We start from the raw sequence: 22,304 nt of genomic DNA on the forward strand, positions 1-22,304 counted from the left end.
GACGGCACCTAAGGGAACTATTGCGAGGTGGATCAAGACTGCCATCCAGGAGGCGTACAAAGCCAGGGGCCTCGATTCCCCCGGGAAAAATTAGAGCCCACTCCACACGCGCTCTCTCCTCCTCATGGGCAGAGAAAGGCCAGGCGTCTGCCGAGCAAATATGCAAAGCAGCCACCTGGTCTAGTATACACACCTTTATCAAGCACTATAGGGTTAACGTCCAGTCGGACAAAGACCTGGGATACGGACGGAAAGTCCTCCAGGCAGTAGTCCCACCCTAAAGTCGCCTATAATTTGGTATTACTCCATTGTAATGGGGCCGTCGGAATGACGACCTGGAAAGATACGGATTACTTACCAGTAGTCCCTTTTCCAGGAGTTATCACGACGGCCCATAGTTCCCTCCCTTCTAGAATAATTATGTTCTTTTCAATGTAAATATGACCGAATAAAGGTAAATTTTGGTTCAGTAAACATTGTCCACTGTAATAATTTGAAAGTCACTGAAGCATGGTGGAAAGGAAGGTGCTTTTAAGAACTCTTCCTGTCCCTACCGAGGTCAGAGGGCAACCTCCATTGTAATGGGGCCATCGTGATGACTCCTGGAAAAGTGACTACCGGTAAGTAATCCGTATCTTTCTCTTTGCACACAGAACTAGGGGCAACATGGTGCAGCAGGAAGAATGCATTATTGCAGTCATTGGAGGCGGCTGAAGACACTTCTGCTGTGATTGTTGAAGCACAAAGCTATGCCAGCACAAAAGGGCTAGAGGAGAGACCATTGACACACAGCTGCCCAGTGCTCTGCTGCCTCTGACCTAGCGGTTCTAGCCACAAGTGGTAGAGAAAATCATCCTCTTGTGAAAACATTGTTCTCAGAGCACCAAGCACAGATAACAACACTCACCAACACAGGAAAATGGAGCCTGTGTAGTCATGTGAGCACTGCAAGGGTGTTTCCAGGAGGTTGGGCAACTTTCTGACATTATTCCCTGTCACTCCTTTCTCGTGTTTTTTTTTTTGCATGCATACAATATCCAGTACATATGCATGTAAAAAAACCTCATACACAACAATACGCAGGCATACGCAATTCCAAAGGCAGGTAAAATGCTGTGATTTGTAAGCAGCGTGTTAAGATACGGGCATGTGAGCCTGGACTTAGGAGAATGATGGAGTGTTGCATTAAAAAAAATGGCCTCCACAATGACCTGTCCTAAATCCAACTGAGATGATTTGGGATACGTTGGACTGGAGAGTGGAAGAGTGGAGGAACAGCAACCCACAAGTGCCCAGCACTTCTTGGAACTCCTTCAAGACGGTTAAAAAACCATTCCAGGTGACTACCTCATGAAGCTGACTGGGAGAATGCCAAGAGTGTGTAAAACTGCCATCAAAGCAAAGAGGGGGCTACTTCAGAAAATCAAAAATATAAAACATATTCTGGCTTGTTGAACACTTTTTTTGTTTACTCCTTAACTTCATATGTGTTCCTTCATAGCTTTCATGTCTTCAATATGAGTCTAATGTAGAAAATAAAAAAATGGAATTAAAAGGTGTGTCCAAACTTTTGACTAGTACTGCAAGGATATCCCTCTTGTCTTTATATTTGACAAACCACATGTTCTCATCAGCATTTATGCTCCGCCAGGCACTATTAGGCCAGTTCCACACGAGCAATAAATTCGTGTGAGATTTGAGTGTTGCGAGATGCAAAAATACGAACCCAATTCATTTGAATGGGTTCATATACATGAGGGATGTTTTACAACATCACAGCATGTTCCATCTTCCTGCAATATCACCCATTGCTTTCAATGGGGCTGGTGGCAGCAGTCCAGGCCCCCTTGAAAGCAATAGGAGAACTCTGCGATCCTATGTGGCAGCTGCGGTAGGGGATTTCTTCATCCCCACAGGGAATCCCTTCAGATGCGGCAGGGAAATCCCTTCATTCATGACACGGGTGAAGGGATTCCCCACGGGGATGAAGGAGTCCCCCCGCTGCTGCTGTCACAGAGGATTTTGGAGTTCTCCCATTACTTTCAATGGGGCCGGCACTGCTGCTGATATTGCCCTTGCCCGTGTCAAACCACATATAGTGCGCATCTTACAAACACAGAGAGACGTGTCAGTACCTGACCAACAGAGATAGAGTAAGCTATCACATATGTAAAGGACCAATGTATTTAAATGTCTTAATTTACATGAAAATCGCTGCATGTCCTATTTCTGAGCAATTTTTGTTGTAAAAATCGCATTGCAATCGCATGAACATGCAATTTTCCTGCAGGTTTCTATGGAAATGGCCCTCCCCAGCTTCTGAGCTTGCCATTTTGCCGACGGCACATGCGCAGAAGCCAGGGAAAGGTCCATAGATAAAGATCCCAACAGGGAATAAATCCGGGGGCCTTAGGCAAGTCATTTTAACTATCCTCAAGGATCCGATACGTGAGGAGAGATGAAACTTGAACCTTTTAGTGACCACTCATATGTGTTTCAATGGCACCTACTAAGGGCCTTAGGCTACCTAGTTTATGTGAAGCACAGGAATCCTATGTGGGCAGGAGCAAGCACTCGACTGTCTGATGACAGCTGGACTTGGCATTGGCTTTGATACCAGGCTGTTTATCCCCTTAAAAACCATGGTCAATGTGATGATAGCATCAAAAAGACTGACAGAGGGAAGGGGCACCCTTTGTTACTCATTCCATTTACACCCCCAACGTGATCACAGGGTGGCTACGGCTTCCTATGGCACCAGCTAGTCTAATAATGACCTCCAGTTCTGCCATCTTCTGGCAGTATTGCACAGTGTTGTAGGAGCAATTGTTCCTGAAGAAGTTCAAGTTCCCTAATAGGAAAAAAAAGTTTACAGAAGCTTAATAAAAATAAAATAAAAAATAATAATAATAATAAACCCAACCCACTTACTCCAGTAACAAAAAAGAAACTCTCTCCTCTTATACTAACTTCCTTACACTTGACTATTAAACAACTTAATAGAGAGAGTGCCTATCTCAACCATTTGCTTTAATTTGGGACAGAGCAACTTGGTTCTCCAATATCTCACATAGTCCAGGTCCACTCTCACCACTCCTTGACAATGCTGATTTTTATCAGCAGTGGGGACTAATACTTTTTTTTGATTTGGAATAAACACAGTCGTACCTGCCTATCACAGATACTGATGACTTCTCTAGACATGCCCTCCTTTATGACTCTCAGGGACTCCAGCCCGGAGAGATGGATCTCCTGGTTATCACATCTCTGACTACAGTCCTTTCTCTTCTCGTTTGAGGGTAGTTCTGCTCAGATGTTGGATAAAACTCCCTTTGAAACCTTACTTACTTCCTCGCTTACTTGCTACAATTCAAGAACTCTTACAGGCCTGCTCCTCTCAATTGATCTTGCTAAATCATTGGAGATTGAAGTTGGCACTCAATTTTCTGAAGACGACTGGCAAAAATCCTTTTCATTTACACATAAGCTGCCTAGAGACTGCTTTGAACAAGAAAAAAACTACAAAATTCCAACGTGATGGTACTGATACCCGCCGCTCTTCCACAGAATCCATCCCTCCGTGTTAGATTAGTGTTGACGGTGTACTGATGCCTTGGGAACAATGCTTCACATTTAGCAGGCGTGAGGAGATTGACTTAAAAAGCCATGCGATACTCCTCTAGGAGGTTTGTGATGCAAATGGAAGATGTTACAACGCCTCTACATTGCCACCTATTAGAAGGTAATACAAGTAAATGTACAAACTTTGAACTGGCCTTGTAACATGACTGGAAATATGAGTCAAAACTAGTCTTCTCCAGAAGGAAAAGATAACCATGCACAGGTAGGCTGTTTTAGGGGTTTTGCCCCCCATCAGTGTACAATAGGTTTCTGGCTAGCTGGATGAGAGGCCTATGATGTGGATCAAAGGGGGGTGTACAACTTCTTCTTGTGGAGGCTGCATAGCAGGACAATTAAAAAAGGCTTTTGAAGGCCTAATCTTGCAAATTGCTAGAAAAGGATAGAAGGGAGTTCGTTGAGCTAGGGAGCTTGAAAAAATTGGTGGGGGCATTAAAAAAGGCTTTATAAGTTTAAGAATGGTAAGTCAAGTCTGAGGTTGGCTGGCACGGAATGTTGCATTTTATAGCAAAGGGAAATAATTTGGGGAGATTGAAAAGGGATGGAAGTCAATGAAGGCCTTCCAGGTGTAAAGAGGAGTTTTGGAAGGTGTGTTTTGGGGATATAGCTAGATGGCACTCTGCCATTTCTATCAATAGAAAGTTGCCACTGGTGCAGGTTTCAACCCCAGGGATTTTAGAACCCATTGCTTTAAGATTGGGGCAGATCGGGAAGCGCACATGGTAGATCGTATGGACACTTGAAAGAAGAAGAGCGGGTGGCATTTGGAAAGTATGACGCCTTACAAAAGTCATTTTTTTAGTAGATATGTCAGACTTCAAGCAAACCATTGGACATTCAGTTATTCAACTGTATTTGTGTCTTGAGAAATGAAGAATGTGCAGATTGGCCATTTATTCATCTACTTGTTGGTGAAGAGAACAGTGGTTCAGAATTATTGGCCCAAATCACCTGAAAGACAGTGTATAAATGCACTGACTCCACAGGTGCTGTTTGAGATGGTGCCAGCTGCAAACTATGCTGAAAGGAATCATTGTTCTACATGCAGAAGGGAATAATATAACAAGTGTGAAGTCCATTAAACTAATGGCTGAGATGACAGCAAACAAGTGTTAGTGAAAAGCCTTATGGCCTGCGCTAAAGGTAGTATTTTCTAACATCATTCCGCATAGGCAGTGAAGAGGGACCATCCCGCCATCGGCTAGTAGAGAAGATGGGTTATCAGGACAATACAAATGTATGTGCTGTCTTAAGTGGACCATGACCAGCTGAAGATGCACTTAGAAACAGAGAATTAATGGCAGAAAAAAAACAATATTTATTTACTTTGGCTACTCAGAGAGATGGCGGAGGTCAGTAGCACATAGGTATAGGTCAGATTAGGGCTTGAGGGGAGCTATACTGATGATCAGGGGAATTTCAGCACTTCTTCCGTAAAGGGGCATGCTATCAGAAAGCACTGAGGGAATGACGCTAGCTGTCTGGACAGTGGGGGAATGTCACCTGGGCGAGTCTGTATCCCTAAAAGGTGGCCAGGGATTGTCTTTTAAGTGTCAATCAGAAGGACTAGCAGAGATCTTGCTCAGAGACAGCAGACGGGTTCCAGATCCAGTTGACTAGTAGGTATCACGATTGCTTAGCATCTGCATGTGTTTTGTATCTCTTGTGCATAGTGACCCCTACAAAGACAGGTATCTGTGTTCTTCGTTCACGTGACTAATAGAGCTGGTACGCCCTGTATGTCTGTACCTAAAGTGGTCTGGTCAGTCAGTGCTGAGACCACGGCTAGGACTATACAAAGACTTTGTAGAGCTGCTTATTGACTTGAACTATTAAGCTACAACAGCAAGACAAAGGAATACATTGGGGCACATGTAATACGTACAGAATTTCATAGACCGGTCTTCGTAATGTGGCTAATTTAAGACAGTTTCTGCAGTACATTTAATTTGTCAGGCCATGGAAACAACACTTCTGTGAAGGCACACCTACTTTTATTTTTTCTAAACATGCCGAAGGAAAATGACCCAAAATTAGCAAATTTGAACCTTTTTAATGACAGAAATGTGGCATACAGAACTTGTTAAAATCCCCCTATTGGGTTGTATCCAAGTTTGTGGGCTGCAGCTGTCACTCCATAGTTAAAAATCTGGATCAACAAGAGGGGGAAGAAACAGGCTGAACTAGATGGACATTGTCACCCTTCAGCCTTACATACTATGTATGTAATCAATAGCACTACAAAATTCTGCATAGCCCTTGTCTATACTGCAGCCTCAGCATAGGGCTCTGTAATGGTTAATGAGCTGATCTGCCGTCTGACAGAAGGACTGAGAGGCTGATAACACAGTACAGAACTGCTATAGGGCTCACTCACGTGGTATTTTTCATGCACGTAATACGCGGTGCTAAAAACCCATTTATTTCTATTGGGCCAGTCATACCTGAACTTTTTATTTTGCGCATTAAAAAAAAAAAATCGCAGCTTATACTATTTTGGTCCCTTTTATATACAAAGATAGGCTATGGGGATTTAACATACGCAGCCAAAAAACACATGTACTGTACATGCATATGTGCCGAGTACTTTATGTGCATGAAACATATGTGAGACGCGAACACCCATGTGAGTGAGCCCTTATGTAGGTATTCAACCCTGATGTGTATTCAGCAGTTTTGTTTCCTGTTAAACTCCTGACCACCCAAAATACCCGCCTTTGTGCATAGCATGAATGACATTTTTAAATTAACCCCTCAACTACCCAAGCTTGATTGTTACCATTTTCTGCACAGCAAAGATAATGCATTGTCTCTAGGTTAACCCTCTGAGCAGTAAGAACAAAGAAGAACTATGCAAAACCATGTCAGCTGTAAAGCACCGGTACTTGGAGGGTTAATGCAACAAAAGACGGGATCTTTACTTAAAACATAAAACACTGCGATGAAGCATTGCTAGCTAGGATAACAGATGGTTATTCATAATAGGCATGGAAAACACATTTTGGTAGCTGGGGGTTAACAGGAAACTCATCTAGCAACTAAATCAGTTCCTCCTTTGCTTTCCAGGGGTTAATAGCTCCATAAAGCAGCTCTGTGCCATGTGACCAGCAGCTGTCAGTCTCCAGTGGGGAGGCTGAGGACACCCCTCCCTAAGCCGACTTCTGTACTTGTGCAGACTTATGGGGAGAGGTATAGCTATCCCCAAGTAAGTGACAAAGCTGCTATATTCCGGCTGGTATTTGTTTTCCTAAGCAGTCGCCTGGAGCTTTTCTTTAGGGTTTCACATGTACCCTTTTGATGCCAAAATTCGGGTTCGGATTTAAAAAGAAAAAAAAGAGAAATAGAATATTTCCCATATAATTCACTCCCGGCAATGGCTTGCCAAACTGCCTGAAATCGCAGTGTGTGAAGCAGCAGCAGACACACACACATGCCTGCACACACACATATAATCAGCAGAGAGCACAGCCAGGTGACACATGCCCGTCCATGTGTACCTAACCCTCATCAGCCCGCCCAGCCTCGCCGTTCATTGGTTATAACTGGGTCAAGCCCCTCCTGCGCCGAAGCTGATTGGACAAAAATAGGTCAGGGTCCACCTGCCTCTCCCCATGTCACTGCCACATGACTATCCCAGTGAAACTTGGAAAACACAAACATATTCAGGCAGGCAGCACTGACAATACAGTGGAGGGAGCCGCGGCTGAAATAAGAAAGAACAAAATAAATGGTGCAAAGAAAAAACACTGCAAAGCTCGGAGCTCATTGGCTGCCCAAAACGTCTTGTTACATGGATGTAGCTGCCGCAGACTCCTCCTGTGTATCCACTGCTGGAGAGCAAAAGAAGAAAATAACAAAACACTTTTCCATTGATCAGGAAATGGGGGAACTCCTGTCCTCTCCCCCTTCCCAGCACATCCCATGCCAGCTGCGACCTTGCTGAACTGCTGCCATCCTGCCTGCTAACCCCTTGGAGACAGGATTCGGATTTATTATTTTTTTTGTTCCTTTCTTCTAAGTCTTTCTGATTTAAAAAACAATTAGCGGCTGCACATCTGGAGCAAAGAAGACATCTTATACTAGGAAATATCATTTGTGGTCAGTGTATTCTTCAGTAAGGGTCAGAAGAGGAGATGGCACGGCCAACAACCCAGCTGGCTGGCAACGAGAAGCTCCAGGGCCAACAGCAGCTGCATCCCACGCCTCCTATAGGGGTACCAGGGACTGGGATGGTCAGCTTGAAGAGCTTGCTACAAGGGCCCATCAAGGGGCAAGACCGCAGGGCAAAGGAGCTATCCAATTGTAAGTGTCCTACACTATAATATATCTCCGGTAATCTGTGTGAAGACTTCAGTTCCACCTTTCTATTTGTCATTCTAGCAGACCTGTCAGTCCCACTTCTGTGTATGCACACTGGATCATTGGCTGTATTCTAGCCAAGTGTCAGTTTTTAGCATGTGACACATTGGTTGATGTGGAAGCTGCTTCTGTTTATTTTGACATTTTGTATCTTAGCCTTGTTTATAAGATGTGTTAGTAAATTCTTCAGCATTCTCTGCTCACATCCCTGCCTCTTTCTCTGTGTGCTGTAGCAGCCATTTGAACACTATATGAAAAATCCACATTTTAATTGAAATGTCTACAGCTATCTGTTTATTATATCGATATGCAGATTGAAAAAAGCTGCAAATGTCCTCATAGAGTCAATAGATTACAATATAAACCATAGGATGGGTCTAGTATTTGCAGAGCCTCTTTTCCTTATTCTCCTATGTTACAGAATATTTGTACGTGCAAAATGTAGTTGATCATTTCAGAGGGCTAATTGAGTAGCTGCAGGCAGAATTTGCACTAATTACTTAAGATATGAACATGTATAATCCTTATGTGCTAAAACATGGTCACAGATGTAAATATTTGAAGGAGGTACCCCTGACCAACCACAGAAGTCTATGGATGGACATAGTTTGTTGACTGTCCCCACTAAATATCTAGGGCCATTATTCGCTATGCCCTGGACCTAGCTCCTAAGAATTGAATGTGTATAATTTATGGGACCAGCACATAGGAAAGGACAGGGTTGTTGGTATGCTTTATACCTCCACCCTCCACCCCCCACCAGGATGCCACCCAAAGATTTCTGTTCATCTTGATCTCAGTTCATAGTAACAACCCTTACTTATTAATATTAATTATTACTTATTAATATTTCAGTAACATTTAGATATCTCTTGGCCTTTCCCAGTACGATGGAGCCTACACACACCATCTCACATTATATACAATAACGACAGTTGGCCTCATATTCCAGTGGTAATGGCATCAATGTTGATATGAAGCCTATAGATACAATGGGGCTGGTAATAACCATAGGTAGCAATGTAGAAACTGTAACATGAACAAACTAAATTTCAAATTTTAACTGAATTCATCTGATCTTTGCCATAATTACATTTTTAATGTACACAGCACCATCTCAGCTAAATATAGTGCTGTTTGTACGTAGAAGGACGATTGGAAAAATATGCATAGAAAAATTCTGCCATATACATGTACTATGACTGTAGCTTGCTTTTTTTGCATTCAGATTTGGAGTTTCCATGCAATTGAAATGGGGAAAATCCACAATTTATTTTCACAGCATGTGAATGGGATTTTCAAAATCCTGTTCACATGCATTATGGAGTCTTTAGTGAGAATTTTCAGTGCACATCTTGCCTTAGGACTTTTGCATACAAGCATATTTAGAAACCGTATCAAATGGATCCCAAATATGGTGGTAATGCATTTCACTATCATGCAATATAAAAATATTTTCAGCTATGCAGTTTTCCCATTTAAGCAGTATTTTCAGTGATTGTAGGGAAAACTCTCTGAGATATGGCACAGCACATGAAATGTAGTGGTCCATAATACAGGGCAAAATGTGGTTCCGCATTGTGAACAATAACACAGGCTAAAATGCACACAGTTGTGTTCACAAGGCCTTTAGCCTCAAGCACACGACAATCACATGCTTTCATACAAGTTCCAAGTTGTACAGAACCACAACTTACAATACAATACAGCAGCTGTTTCATACTATGGGCCCATATTATACCAATATATGTCTCTAATTTCTTATTGAGAGAAAAAAATCATAGTGTGCTTCTAGATAAGATGATATTCTCTATATGGTACCATATGAAGGCAGCATACTGAATCCCTACTGCTAGTAGGGACTCTGTGCGCATGATACCTTCACACTAGGTTTCCCTTCGCCCTGTTCTCCGCTACATGGTTCTGTCTCATATGCTGAAGATGGCATTGATACAGAACCCTTGACAGACCACTGGGGTTTAAAGTGTCAAATGGAGACCACGTTGGTCTCCATTTCACAAGGTTTTCGCCCCGTCAAGTCTTTTTAGCTGGATAGAAAAGCACTATGAAATGCGCTTTTTTTTATCCAGCTAAAAAGACTGACGGGGATGGAGATCTTGTACAACGGGACCAAAGTGGTGTGCGTTTCACACGCTAAAACCCTATGATTCTGTCCAGGGTTTGACCAAATACCATTTTCAGTGTAAAATTTGGAAATACGAGATGGAGAAGGGGAATGGAGAGGAAAACGTCATCTGAAAGAATCCTTAGGCCTCATGCACACAACCAAACTGAGTATATGGCGGCGTGCAGAGATCCTTGCAGCTCCATACTAAGGAGCATTAGGCGCTCTATGTGCAACATTTTTGGGGTTACTCTCCCCTAATTCAATGCTTTTATTTCTATCATGTTTATACAAAATCTAAGAGAAAACTCAACTTATGGAGTTGCAGTAAGCAGCCATGGAAGTCCTAACTCAGATTGTACAAAGCCATAGCAGAGCGATATGCATGAGGCCTTACTCTGTAGACAGCCTATGTACATGCATTTCTCTGGTATACTAACCATGGATACTAGGATGTGTTTGGTAAATGTTGTATAAAGTAGATTGGAACTCTTTTCCAGGTTCTATTCTGCAGCATTATTTTTCACAGCATCATGCAGAAATCTCTGTCCCCATAAGGACATCTCTCCTTAGAACACTTAAAGGACATATACATTTGAAGCTGAATCTCCACGTTCCAAAGAAAAGGCATGCAAATATGGCAAAGGGTTTTAAAATGATTTGTAAGGTCAGGTTCACTTTTTTAAAGCCAAGCATTGAGCTGGACACAACAGAGAGGGGACATATCAGTCTTTCCTTAATTCTTCTCCTCCCTTTGGGAATCATTCCTGGATTTGGCTTCAAAAATCTCCTAAGAGCTGCCACAAAGACAGCATGTACAATTCCAGCCCTGTGCTGGAGCACTCGCCTGCTTTCCAAAAGGAAATCTTTATCCTCTGGGATTAGTTCCTGCTTTTCCTAAATAATTTAAAAAAATGAATCTGTACAGCAAGCACAGTGTCCAAGCATGGCTTCTATTTCCACCACTAGATACACACCATATTGTTTTATGAAACTCAAAGAGATCTAAAGAGAAGACGTTTCCTCCACTTTATCCCAATAAACTATGTAGTTGCTTTCCAGTTGTATTGATCGTATATCGTTAAGAATCATATTGCATTCCCACCCCCAAAAAACCAACAATTTTGGACTTGCACTTATGGTAATTTTTAGTTGCTTACACAAATTGGTGACATTGAAGTTTTTAGCATTTATTAAAATATTCCTTATCCATTGGCTGTGAGTCCATGACATGTTAGACGAACTGATAGTTCACAACATAACATGCTCAACTGTTTTCAGCTGCCCAGTATGGACTACCTTGTCATTTGCAAATTCACTCTCTATATCTATTTCTCAGAATTTCAGAGATTACAGTGGAATATTACATAGAATAATCTCGGAATATGTTCCCTGGATTTAGGAAGCCTGTCTCTACTTAATATTCATCGTGATCTGTCTGGAGTATACAGGAGAACTTTATTTCACAATTACATGGAGCACTGCCCATAAGCCATAGAAGGTAGGGCGTAGGTAGAGGGCATTCCAGGTGAGACAGGAAGCTGAAGCTAGGAGCCATGTCCTGCCTGTCTGACACCTGGCTGGATGACTTGCTGCATCACGTGTAGCGCTAGGTGCTTACAGGACAAAGCATGTGGTGACTGTTATGTGCCTCGTAGATAAATCTGAGCATTGTTTACAGTAGCATGCATTTAACAAGCTAGTCATGTGCGGCACAATATCCGTAGAGGAGGTGTCATTATAGTAACCATAGAATAAAGCTTGGTTACGTTAAAATTACTAACTATTCGCTTTTGGAGTCTAAAACCTAAATGTACAAGATGCCTAATAACATAATAAAGTTTCAAAATGGGAAAAAAAGTAAAAATATTTGAATCTGGTGAAAACGTTCCAGACCAAGATGTGATAAAGCAATTTCACTTCCCAGCAATATAGAATAGATATGGTGTGTTGTATTTTTGCATTCTGGTAAAGGTTCTAATTTGAAAGAAACACAAATACAGGTACCCTTGCAGACAGGTCAGCATGAGATGGAGGGGGTTTCACTGGATATTTATAGGTTAATATATTTTGGGGCAGAATCTTTTGCATTAAATATAGTTTAACTTCTAACTGGACTTGGACAGGGACCTTTAAAGCTAGGACTACATGGCAACTTGGGTCGTGCGACACAAAGATTGTGGTCTAAACTAATTGGAAATATCATTGTGTTGGACCACAACACAACTGTTGCAACAGTGTTGGATTTTTGGCCACAGGTGACTTTGCCAGCACAGACCACAACGTGCCTATAACCTTGTCTGTAATTTGGCCTTTTTTTTTTTTTTGTTACAGCCAAATCGCAGCAATGTTTTTGGTCACGCAACCCGAGTCACCATATAGCCACAGCCTAAGTTTGGCTTTCCCACCTAAAGCTGTCAGTTATGCTAAAGTATTGCACCATATTGAGAAAAAAAGACACCTTTTAGTCAAATATTGGGCACATTATAGAATATGGGTAAGTTCGGTGTATTTCGTGAATGTTCATTATAAACTTAGTATGGACCTAATCTATATATCCTCATGTTCACTGCCATGATCTCAATCCTATCTATCCTATTTTGCCACAGACAGGGTCAGTATTAGATAAATTGCTGAACCAGGCCAGTTGATGCTTGTGGTTCCCCATCAGTCCCGTGTAGCCAGTCACAGCCACATCTGACACTTACTGTATACTCTACTGCTAAGTACACCACAACTCTCAGAGGCGTGTAAAGCACGCCTGATCTCTGACCTCGCCCTCTATGGACCATGTGCTGGGCCACGCACCAACATCCACACCCATATTCAGAGAATGGTGTGACCTATATGTCCACGTGGAAGCGTACCAGTAGCATAACCAACTGTGAATTATTAAAGGGACAGAGCACCTGTGAGGAAAAGTGGTTACAACATCCAATAATGCACAGCACACAAAATAATAACACAGAAGGAAAGAAGTTTATGCAACGTATCTCAGTGATCTTCACTGGAACAACTGCAATCCGTTACACAGTAATATCACTCAGTTCAGAAATCTACTTGGTAAGGAGGTCCGGTTCATAGTTGTTGGCGGTTCATCTCAGGCACTTTACTAGCAGACCCAATAACCAGATGTAGGGGAAACTCTTTGACTGCATTATAGGAGCTCATGCGGTTAGGCATGTTACTGTTGACAAGATTGTTTATTGTCTCCAGTAGTGACCATTCCGAATGCAGATCTGGTGTACTGTAACTCGGATCAGTTCAAGACAGGTAAAGCAGTTTTTAAAGTTACTTTGAAACAACTGCAAAAGTTAGGAGCTAAAAAATATGGTCGGATTAGTTTTGCATAACCTGGTTGAGGAATGATTGGCACATACTAAAAAATGCCTAGCAAACATGCTGAAACTAGAGATGTGCAAGCCTGGTCTTACATGGGTTTAGTCTTCCCAGTAGTTGGAATAGCGTACACAGGAGCCCCCCCCACTCCCCACTTCTCAAGTACGTATAGCAGGTGACACCCTTCAAACTTCCCCAGTAATCATAGCAAGCTCTCCACCCAGATTCTCCCAGGAGTTACAGCAGGTCTTCACCAGCACTCCTCTGGGAATCCCAGAAAGTCCTTTCCACTGCTAAGCACCCCATAGCAGGACTCGTCTGAGAAGTAACCTGTTGCTGACTGCTGTATGTAGCTTATAGGGGGGACAACTCTTGCCGAATGATACTGACATTTTATGGTTGGCACAACAACTTTTGGAGTGGCCGTTGACCGATTTACATGAACACAGCACCCTGACATGCATTGGCATATCCTATTTCACGAAACGGATGGGAATGGGACATGCCATGAGTTTTTTCATGTGGACCATCTGTATGTGTGAAAAAACATCAACGTGTATAGCCTCAAAGGCCTATAATAGGTCTGTGTGCTATCCATGGATGAACCCAGAGAGCACATGGTCCCAAATATGTTAGTCTGCACCAAGCCTTATGGTCATATAAAACACAGAAATAATCACAGTCTGGGACCCTGAGAATAGTGTTCAACATTTCTACCTTGCCAGTGACCTATCTGCTGCCCACCTGCAAAACAGTTCTCACCACGAACCAATGAGTGGCAGCAATTTTACTCCACCCAGGGTAGTGGGGGATCTGCCAATTCTTGCCCCCCTGTCTAGTGCTACTATCGCTCCAGCCTCTTCAACAGGCAGCATTGCCCCTCCACCCATCAGTATTGGTAGATCAGACTGGATATCTTCCAAATGTCAAAAAGTTGAAAACTTCTAATGTTTAAAATGATGTTTGCATGTGCATATAATACTGATTTGCTGCAAACTAAGATAAGATCATTTAGAGAGAGAATTACGCCTTTAAGACTTCGGATTTAGTTCTTATGGCCTTTACAGCCACTATAATACATACTAGTAGCAAGTGTTTACTGACTGAGCCATTTCACTGAAATCTGAAAAGCGCCTGAGCCACGACATGGAAAAAATGAACTAGAAGGAAAGCTGGAAGCCTTTGGTGTTCCAAAAGGAAGATGGTGTTTCCAGGCACTAAATACAAAACAACCGTCTCATAGGTGACGATAAACCAAACTGCAGCGCTTCTACCTGAGCCAGAGTTATAGTATTGCAAACCTGGCCGGATTACTACGATCACACAGCCCCATAGCATTTGTCATGAAGGTGTTCGCCATGTACGACACTCTGAAATGATAACTTCATCTTGGACATATGAGCCTTAAAGGGGCGGTGGTGCTTTATGAAGGCACGTTGATTGCAATATCATAGGTTGTTTGTAGACCCCATTCACATGTGGTGTAAAAAATGTCATTTAGGCTGCATTTACATCACTGTGAAAATCTTACGAGTTTTGGCAAGTTGTGCGGTGCACAGAACCTGCACAATGCATTAACCCATTGTTTCCAATGGGTTCATTTACACACGCTTTCTCCCTCTGAAGGTGCCTCCACACAGACGCTAAAAAGCTGCATTATTTGCTTTATGCGAGAGTGAGTAAAAAAGCAGATTTATGAAGCCAATGTCTTCCAATGGTTTCAGTTACATCTGCGATGTGTTCTCTGTTGCGATGCTGCGACAGCAAAAAATTGTGGCATGTTCTATCTTTCGGCTTTTTTTTTGCCTTTTTATGCACCTATGTTTCCATATGAAGCCATCATTAGTTCGATTTGAGTAAAAAAAAGGCACGACAACACAACTTATAAAGGAGACACATATTTGCCCTATTGCTGCGTTTTTCACCCGCCCAAAACTGCAAATGGCCGTGTGAAGGCACCCTGACAGCGATGCTGCAAGATGGAAAGACTGCAGCATGAAAACTCACCCCCTACTACGGGTGAGTTTAAAATCGCATCACACTTATGTGAGTACAACGTGTTTTTAAAAATTTTCGTGCGCATGAAAATTTCAATGTACTGTGATCCCAAGAGATTTTTTTGTGCACATAAACGTTGCACTCACATGGAAATCACAGATTTAGGGCTTATTCACACGAGCGTATATCGGCTGGCATTTTCACGGCCGGCCAATATACGCTACTATCTGATGCATTGGATTCCAATGCATCAGCTCACACAAGCGTATTCCTGCGGTGTAAAAGCACCCGGCCGAAAAGATAGTCCTGGAACTATCGTCCTGGCTGGACTACGGCCGCAGCGATAGACTCCTATGGAAGCCAATAACAGCGGCCGGAGAATGGAGATGGGAGGGAGTTTAGGAGCGTGACTGTTAACCTTCCCCCCCTTCTCTTCTCATCTATACCCCTTGCCCCTATTTGCTAAGCTGTCCCCACCCCCGCCCGACGGCATATACGCTGAGCCCGTGCATCAGATGGTTGCGTATATTGTCTGGCTGTGAAAACGCCGGCCGATATACGCTTGTGTGAATAAGCCCTTAAGAGTATAATATCAGTCTGAGTTTCTCAAACTCCTATTGCACTCGCCTGTGTAAATCCAGCCCTACTAAGACATTTCCACAGATTTCACCCATTGTGTTCTAAGAGGTGAATACTTGATATGTATTTAAGTAGATTACAGTTATTGTGTTACACTAATTAGAATATTATATGAACTGGAAATTTCCAGATAAAATCTTCGACTACAGGCAGGCTGAGCACACTACTCCACTGTGTCTGCATTAAAGGGGTTTTACCTATCATGCAGACGCCCCAGCCATAGATCGTCCATTAATATATGGCAGCAGATGACCATGCTGTAAGGCAACCCCTTTAAGGTGTGGATGCCATGGTCAAATTAAAAATACACATGCTAGTAAGCCACAAAGAAATTGCCATTTCTTTGTCAGTGACCAGCATGTGTTGTTTTTTTTATTTGTGATATATATAGGTGTGAATTTTAATTAGCATCTCCCATGAGCTGGATCAACACGTTTATTTTGCATGTGGCTTCACCATCTCAGGTCCTGGTGGGATCTGTGCAGCAGGAGTACTACACAAAGAGTGAGCTGGTTTGATTTTCGTTGGGTAGCAAAGTACCATATATTCTGCTGCACATTAGCGTAACTTTAGGGAATGCAAGGGATGCGGTTACACCCGGGCCCAGGACCCATAGGGGGGCTCATAAGGCCTCTCTTCTCAATATAGAGAGCTCAGTACTATGAATAAAGTATTATAGTTGGGGTCCTGTTACAGATTTTGCATTGGGGCCTCCGAATTTTCAAGTTACACCTCTGCGTTAAGGGGTTAAGAGAAGTTGGGGGGCCCCACGATAAACATTTGCACCCGGGCCCATGAGCCTTTAGCTATGCCCCTGCTGCTGCACAATACTTAGTGTCATACTTCGAGCTCAATTCAATCACGTATGGACTTGTAATGGATCATTCACATTTCCTTCAGGTTTGGTTGGTGGTTTTTGCAATGGAAACCTGAGAGTAGTGGAGGAATATGCTGAAAACTGTTAAGTGGTAACCATTTTTATTTATTTACTTTGTTTGAAGGTATCGCAAAAGATAAAGAGAGAAAACTGGAAGATGAAATGGCTGGGCCTCGTCCTTCTCATTGTGCGTTCCTTGGATCACTTCTATGGGAACGCACTTTGCCATACAATGAAATAGAATATGTTGATCTGGATGAGTTTTTATTAGAAAATGGCCTACCATCAAGCCCATCTCACCAGCCTTTTTCACCAGCTAACTTGACTCCACCACCATCTAACCAGTCAGTTGTTGACCTCAGTCGACCAGCCTCCTGCGCCTCCTCTACCTCTGCTTGTTCCTCGCCCGAGCAGAGCATGATCGGTAGTGAATACGAACATCCAAGTGGCAAAGCAGGTACTACTAAATGAACTACTGTGCTGTACTATATTGCATAATATATACAAAGTAACTGGTGAGAACAACATGTTTTCTAGATTGTTTTCACGCCCCTTTAGCAGTTTGCCATGTTCAAGTAGCAGCGCTATAGCTCAGCGGGGTTCTTTTTAGAGATGGTTTAGCAAGTATGCACTGTTTTTAGCCCCATGGCTGTATTCCCTACTATGTTATATGGACATAATAATGAGGCCGGCTTCACATGAAGAAATCATGCAAGATTTGAGCGTTGCGAAACGCACAAATATGAATCCCTTTCCTTTGAATGAGGTCATACACATGAGCAATGTTTTCCCACATGGCACTGCAATACGATGCTATGCGGGAAACAAATCACGGCATCTTCTATCTTGTGCGTGCTCTCGTATTGCACCACCTATTGTTAAAAACATTGGGAGAAACTCTGCTATCCTCCGCTGCAGCTGACAGCCAAGAATACGGCGATGAAGTTTTAATTGTGCAAAGGTAGTTACGGCCATGCCAACAACATATGGCTCTTGCAATGTGATGATAAAAATCGCTTGGTCCTTTAGAAACAAAATATGCTGGTCACAAAAGGTTTAAAGATGAGTATTGCCTGTTTTGTTATTTCGTGCCATGGCCAACTTTTAAAAAAAATGTTTTTAAAGTTGGACAACCCCTTTAAGGCCCATTTACATTGTTCAATCCCTACCATAATTCGCTGATTTGTAATCAACAATCAATGTCTCAATAATTGACCGGTCTAAATGAGAGAGAACATAATTCATTACACTATAAAAAAAACTAACTTCAAATCCATGTAAAAGTCTATGTAACATCCAAGACAAGGGGTCAGTTTTTCCCTCCTACGGGTCTCTGTGGAAGCTGAATTTAAAGCTTCAGTGACCAGATTAAGTTTCTTCTTCGGATCATAAGGTGCCCACACTTTTTAGCAAAAATGTTGCTTGCTAAAAAGTGCGTCTTATAATCAAAAAAATAAGGTACTTTATGAGATGGGAATAGCACAATTAATCTTTTCTTGTACCCATGAACTTGGCTTGTTTCTTGGACTAATACCATGCAGTGTAGCTGACCATAATCTGAATTCTGAAGTCATTATCATAACTAGCTCAGTATATCTTGTTAGTTTTACGTACACATCCAACAGTTGTTAGGACTGGCAGGGGCAGATGGACAGAGGATCCCTACGCCAGCCCTCTCCCGTAAAATTTGTAATCTTACTTTATTCAGTCATATTTAAAATTGCCAGGTATACAGATTTCTAACCAGACGCGTATCGGCTGCACAGAGCCTTCGTCAGTGGCCCGTGACCGTACCTACTTGCCCCCCTGGGCTAGGCCCAAGGGCGACAACTGGAAGACGATCCCTGCGCTGCACTAGTGACAGCGACCCCTAAGAAGGAGGGACAGGGAGACCGGCAGGTGAGCACCGAGTAGTAGACAGGAAGCAACAACTGAGCAGACCAGAGAGTAGTCGTGAAACAAGCAGGGTCAAACCGGAAGACACGTGCGGAGTACAGAAGGGCAAAACAGAGGCAGAGTCAAAGGAAAAGGCCGAAGTCAAAACGGTCAGGTCAATGATAGCGGGTGTAGGCAGACAAGTCAAAACCAAACACTGGCAACCAGAGTCTGGGCCAGCAAGGTATATATGCAGAAGTCACATGACGACCGGAGGGAATCATAAAGCCACCTCCTCCCCCCCCCCCGGCAGCGCGCACCAACCCGAGCACCGTGTGGCCGACCAGTGGACAGGCGCGCACGACGCGGGACGCGCCACCAGCTGCCGCGACCAACCACCATAGTGGGGGAACCCCGGACCGAGCCGCCAGCCCGGGCCCCCCCAGCGCCAGGACGAGCAGCCGGCACCAACCGGACACCGGCGTCCCCAGTGGTAACCCTATATCTAACAGCAGTTTTTTTGTACAACCTTACCTTTTGTATTCAAGCATATGCCCTAACTGATTGTAATCTGTGTTCAGGACTTGGCCAGTTATTGCTATTTATTTCTCCTTAGATGGCATGATCAGGCTCCACAGCACTGTACACAAAATGCGTCTACTCACACCAGTTCCCGACTTTATCTGGGACCCAATTGGAAAGGTCACTGTGACCACCAGTTTTCACTTGGTTTTGCTCATAGGTTGATCAGTGAGTTAGGGACTTTTAGATAATGGTACAAAAATGTCACCTTCTGTTTATTTTTTTTTTAGACAAAGTTTGATTTTACCAGTATTTAGAAACTATATTCCATGAAATGCACTATAACCAGACATATAAACTGTTAAAACTGGGTTGAGATAGAAGTGAAACAATTATCAATAATTGTATCCAGTTGCAGTGTGGAGGAAACACTGTGTGTTCCTGTTCCCCTGGCAAGCACATGTAGAGGGGAGAGAGGCCAAAGCGCTCTCCCTCTTTTGAGTTTAAGAGAAGGACACCCGCCCCACCCACAAACATGTAATTGGTTTGCCATATTTTTCCAGCCATACGTATGCTGGTTGAGAGTCTAAGAACTTGAATAGGCACATGAACAAAAGCCATATTCTTTTTATGGTTCTAGAAGGATTTATTTGGAGAGCATGCATCCACGTAAATAACAAATATCAGTGTTCAGTCTAACAAATAGAGAGGTACCCTTCTGCAATAACAGTTGTCATGAGAAATGTCATACAGAACCTAGTTTATGTGAAATACTGATAAGACAACAGCATATCAAGGAATAGAAGATGGGTGGGTGAGGTATGGTACTCTCGATGGCAGCCATATCCTTTCTTTTAATAGTTTTTGATCTTATATTTCCAAGTTAACAAAAACAACCTTTGACCACATAGCATTAATATAGTATAAATGAAAGTCAGTTTGCATAGCTACGCAATAAAGTGGGAACATATAACAATTGTATTGATGTTAAAAGGGTTTTTCGGGTAAAAACTATTGATAACTAATTCTCTGAATAGGTCATCAATAGTTAATCACTGGGGACCAGCCAATCGGGATTCTCAGTGATGAGCTGATCGCCCAGCCTGCTGTCAGTGCAGTGGGCCGGATGCGTGTCATTGGTGATCGGAGAGGAAGTGCCCTAGCTGGCTTCACTGTCATTGACATCAATGGGAATAGAAACCAGCTATTACCCTTCTGGCACTTTTGCCTCCAACCCCAAGGGCGGATGCAGTAGTTTAACAGCCACTTCGGCTCCCATTGATTTAAATGAAAATGAAGTCCGCTTTCAATAATAATTTTAATCAATAATTTCAGTGCAAAGATATTACCAAAAAGTGTAAAAAAGAAGATATACCTGATGGAAAAGCAATTATGGTGTGGTTCCAGAAGTTTCTCGCGACTGGAAGTATTCGAAAATGATCTGTGGGAGCTCTTTGAAGTGTTTGCAATGAGCAAGTGGAAGAAATTTGAGCAGCGTTGTAGGGAAGTCCAGGGATAGCAATTTGCCAAACATCAAGACAATTCAACATACTGCCAACGACAATGCATCGAGTACCGTATAAGCGGCTTTGTATGTATCTTTTATAAAGTGCAAAATTGTCCAACAACTGAAGCCAGACGACAAGCTGTGTAAACTGGAATCTGTTACCAGAATGCTTGACTGTATCAACACCAACAGTCCCTTTCTTGGAAACATCTTGTTCTCAGATGAGGCCACATTTCATCGGTTAGGATATGTCAATTGGCATACTGTGTGGCTAGGGGAACTGAAAATCCCCATGTCTACAAAGAACATGTCTTAGATAGCCCAAAACTGAATGTTTGGTGTGGTGTAATGAAGGAGAGGATTATTAGTATGTTTTTTGAATGGTGAACGTACAATAACTGGCCTCATATACCTTGACATGTTGGAACAGTTCCTGTATTTCCAAGTAGCCGATCTGCAACCTAACATCATCTCTCAGCAATATGGGACTCCCCACAATGCACTATAGATCTTCAGAGGTCCCTCAATGACATTTTCAGAGAGCTGGATTGGACGCGGCAGACCACTTTGGTGGCCACTCCATTCACCAGATCTTACTCGACTGGATTTCTTCCTCTGGGATTGCATGAAGAATCATGTACTATTGACTAAAGTGATCTACCATAAGCCTGTATCCATGATACAATTGCTATTGTAACAGTGGACTTGTTAGAACATGGCAAAAAATTGTATAGACAGGAAATTGTTCATGCTGCCAATGGGGCACATGTAGAGGTTTATTGGTGTGCCCAAGAGAATTTTTGAGTTGTTGTTACATTCCATGTAGTTTGATTTTACTACCAGTCGTATTTTCTGTTCTGCCAATTGATAAAATGTGGGAGGTTTGAACAGAACACCCTGTGTATGCAGCAAATAAGCAGCATTGCTATAGCTATTTGGGCATTTAGCCAGCGGTTCCATATTATGTTAGCTTATAAAGAGAGGTTTAAGTATCAATCAAATATACCCAATGGGATACAGATGGTATCATAGGAGGTTTCCAGTTTAAGAGAATGAATCTCCTAGCATAAAACATCAGGATTCCTCCATATTCGGTAGCGATCAGATCAGGCACTAGACTGCATAGATTGACCTCTGGGGAGCAGGCTGCTGGGAAACTTAGTTTAGTGTTCAAAAATCAATACACATTGGACCAGTAGCGTTTTATAATTGGACATTCTCAAATCATGTGTTTAATGTGACAAGGCGATGTTTTTCCACTTCAACCAATTTAATTTTTGTGCTCTTTTGCCCACTGGAGTCTTGCTTTTGTGTTTCTCTTGAACTGGTCATCTACCTGTTATTCATGCTACTGAATGATAAGTTGTGCATTCGGACATGTTAGTTGGAGCAGTAGTATGGTACTTGGCTGAAATTTCCTTGAC

General features: G+C 42.7%; 1 protein-coding gene across 1 annotated transcript in view; it reads left to right on the top strand.

Annotated features, from left to right (window-relative positions):
* Positions 1-7,305: 7,305 nt before the first annotated feature.
* Positions 7,306-22,304, top strand: part of DBP (D-box binding PAR bZIP transcription factor) — a 46,066-nt gene continuing 31,067 nt past the window's right edge. Inside the window, exons 1-2 of the mRNA XM_066607707.1 lie at positions 7,306-7,941; positions 17,101-17,433. Coding sequence (XP_066463804.1) covers positions 7,773-7,941; positions 17,101-17,433 — 502 coding nt within the window. The 5' untranslated portion in view covers positions 7,306-7,772. The remainder of the gene's footprint in view (positions 7,942-17,100; positions 17,434-22,304) is intronic.

This window comes from Eleutherodactylus coqui, chromosome 6 (assembly GCF_035609145.1).
Source record: "Eleutherodactylus coqui strain aEleCoq1 chromosome 6, aEleCoq1.hap1, whole genome shotgun sequence".
Taxonomy (NCBI): domain Eukaryota; kingdom Metazoa; phylum Chordata; class Amphibia; order Anura; family Eleutherodactylidae; genus Eleutherodactylus; species Eleutherodactylus coqui.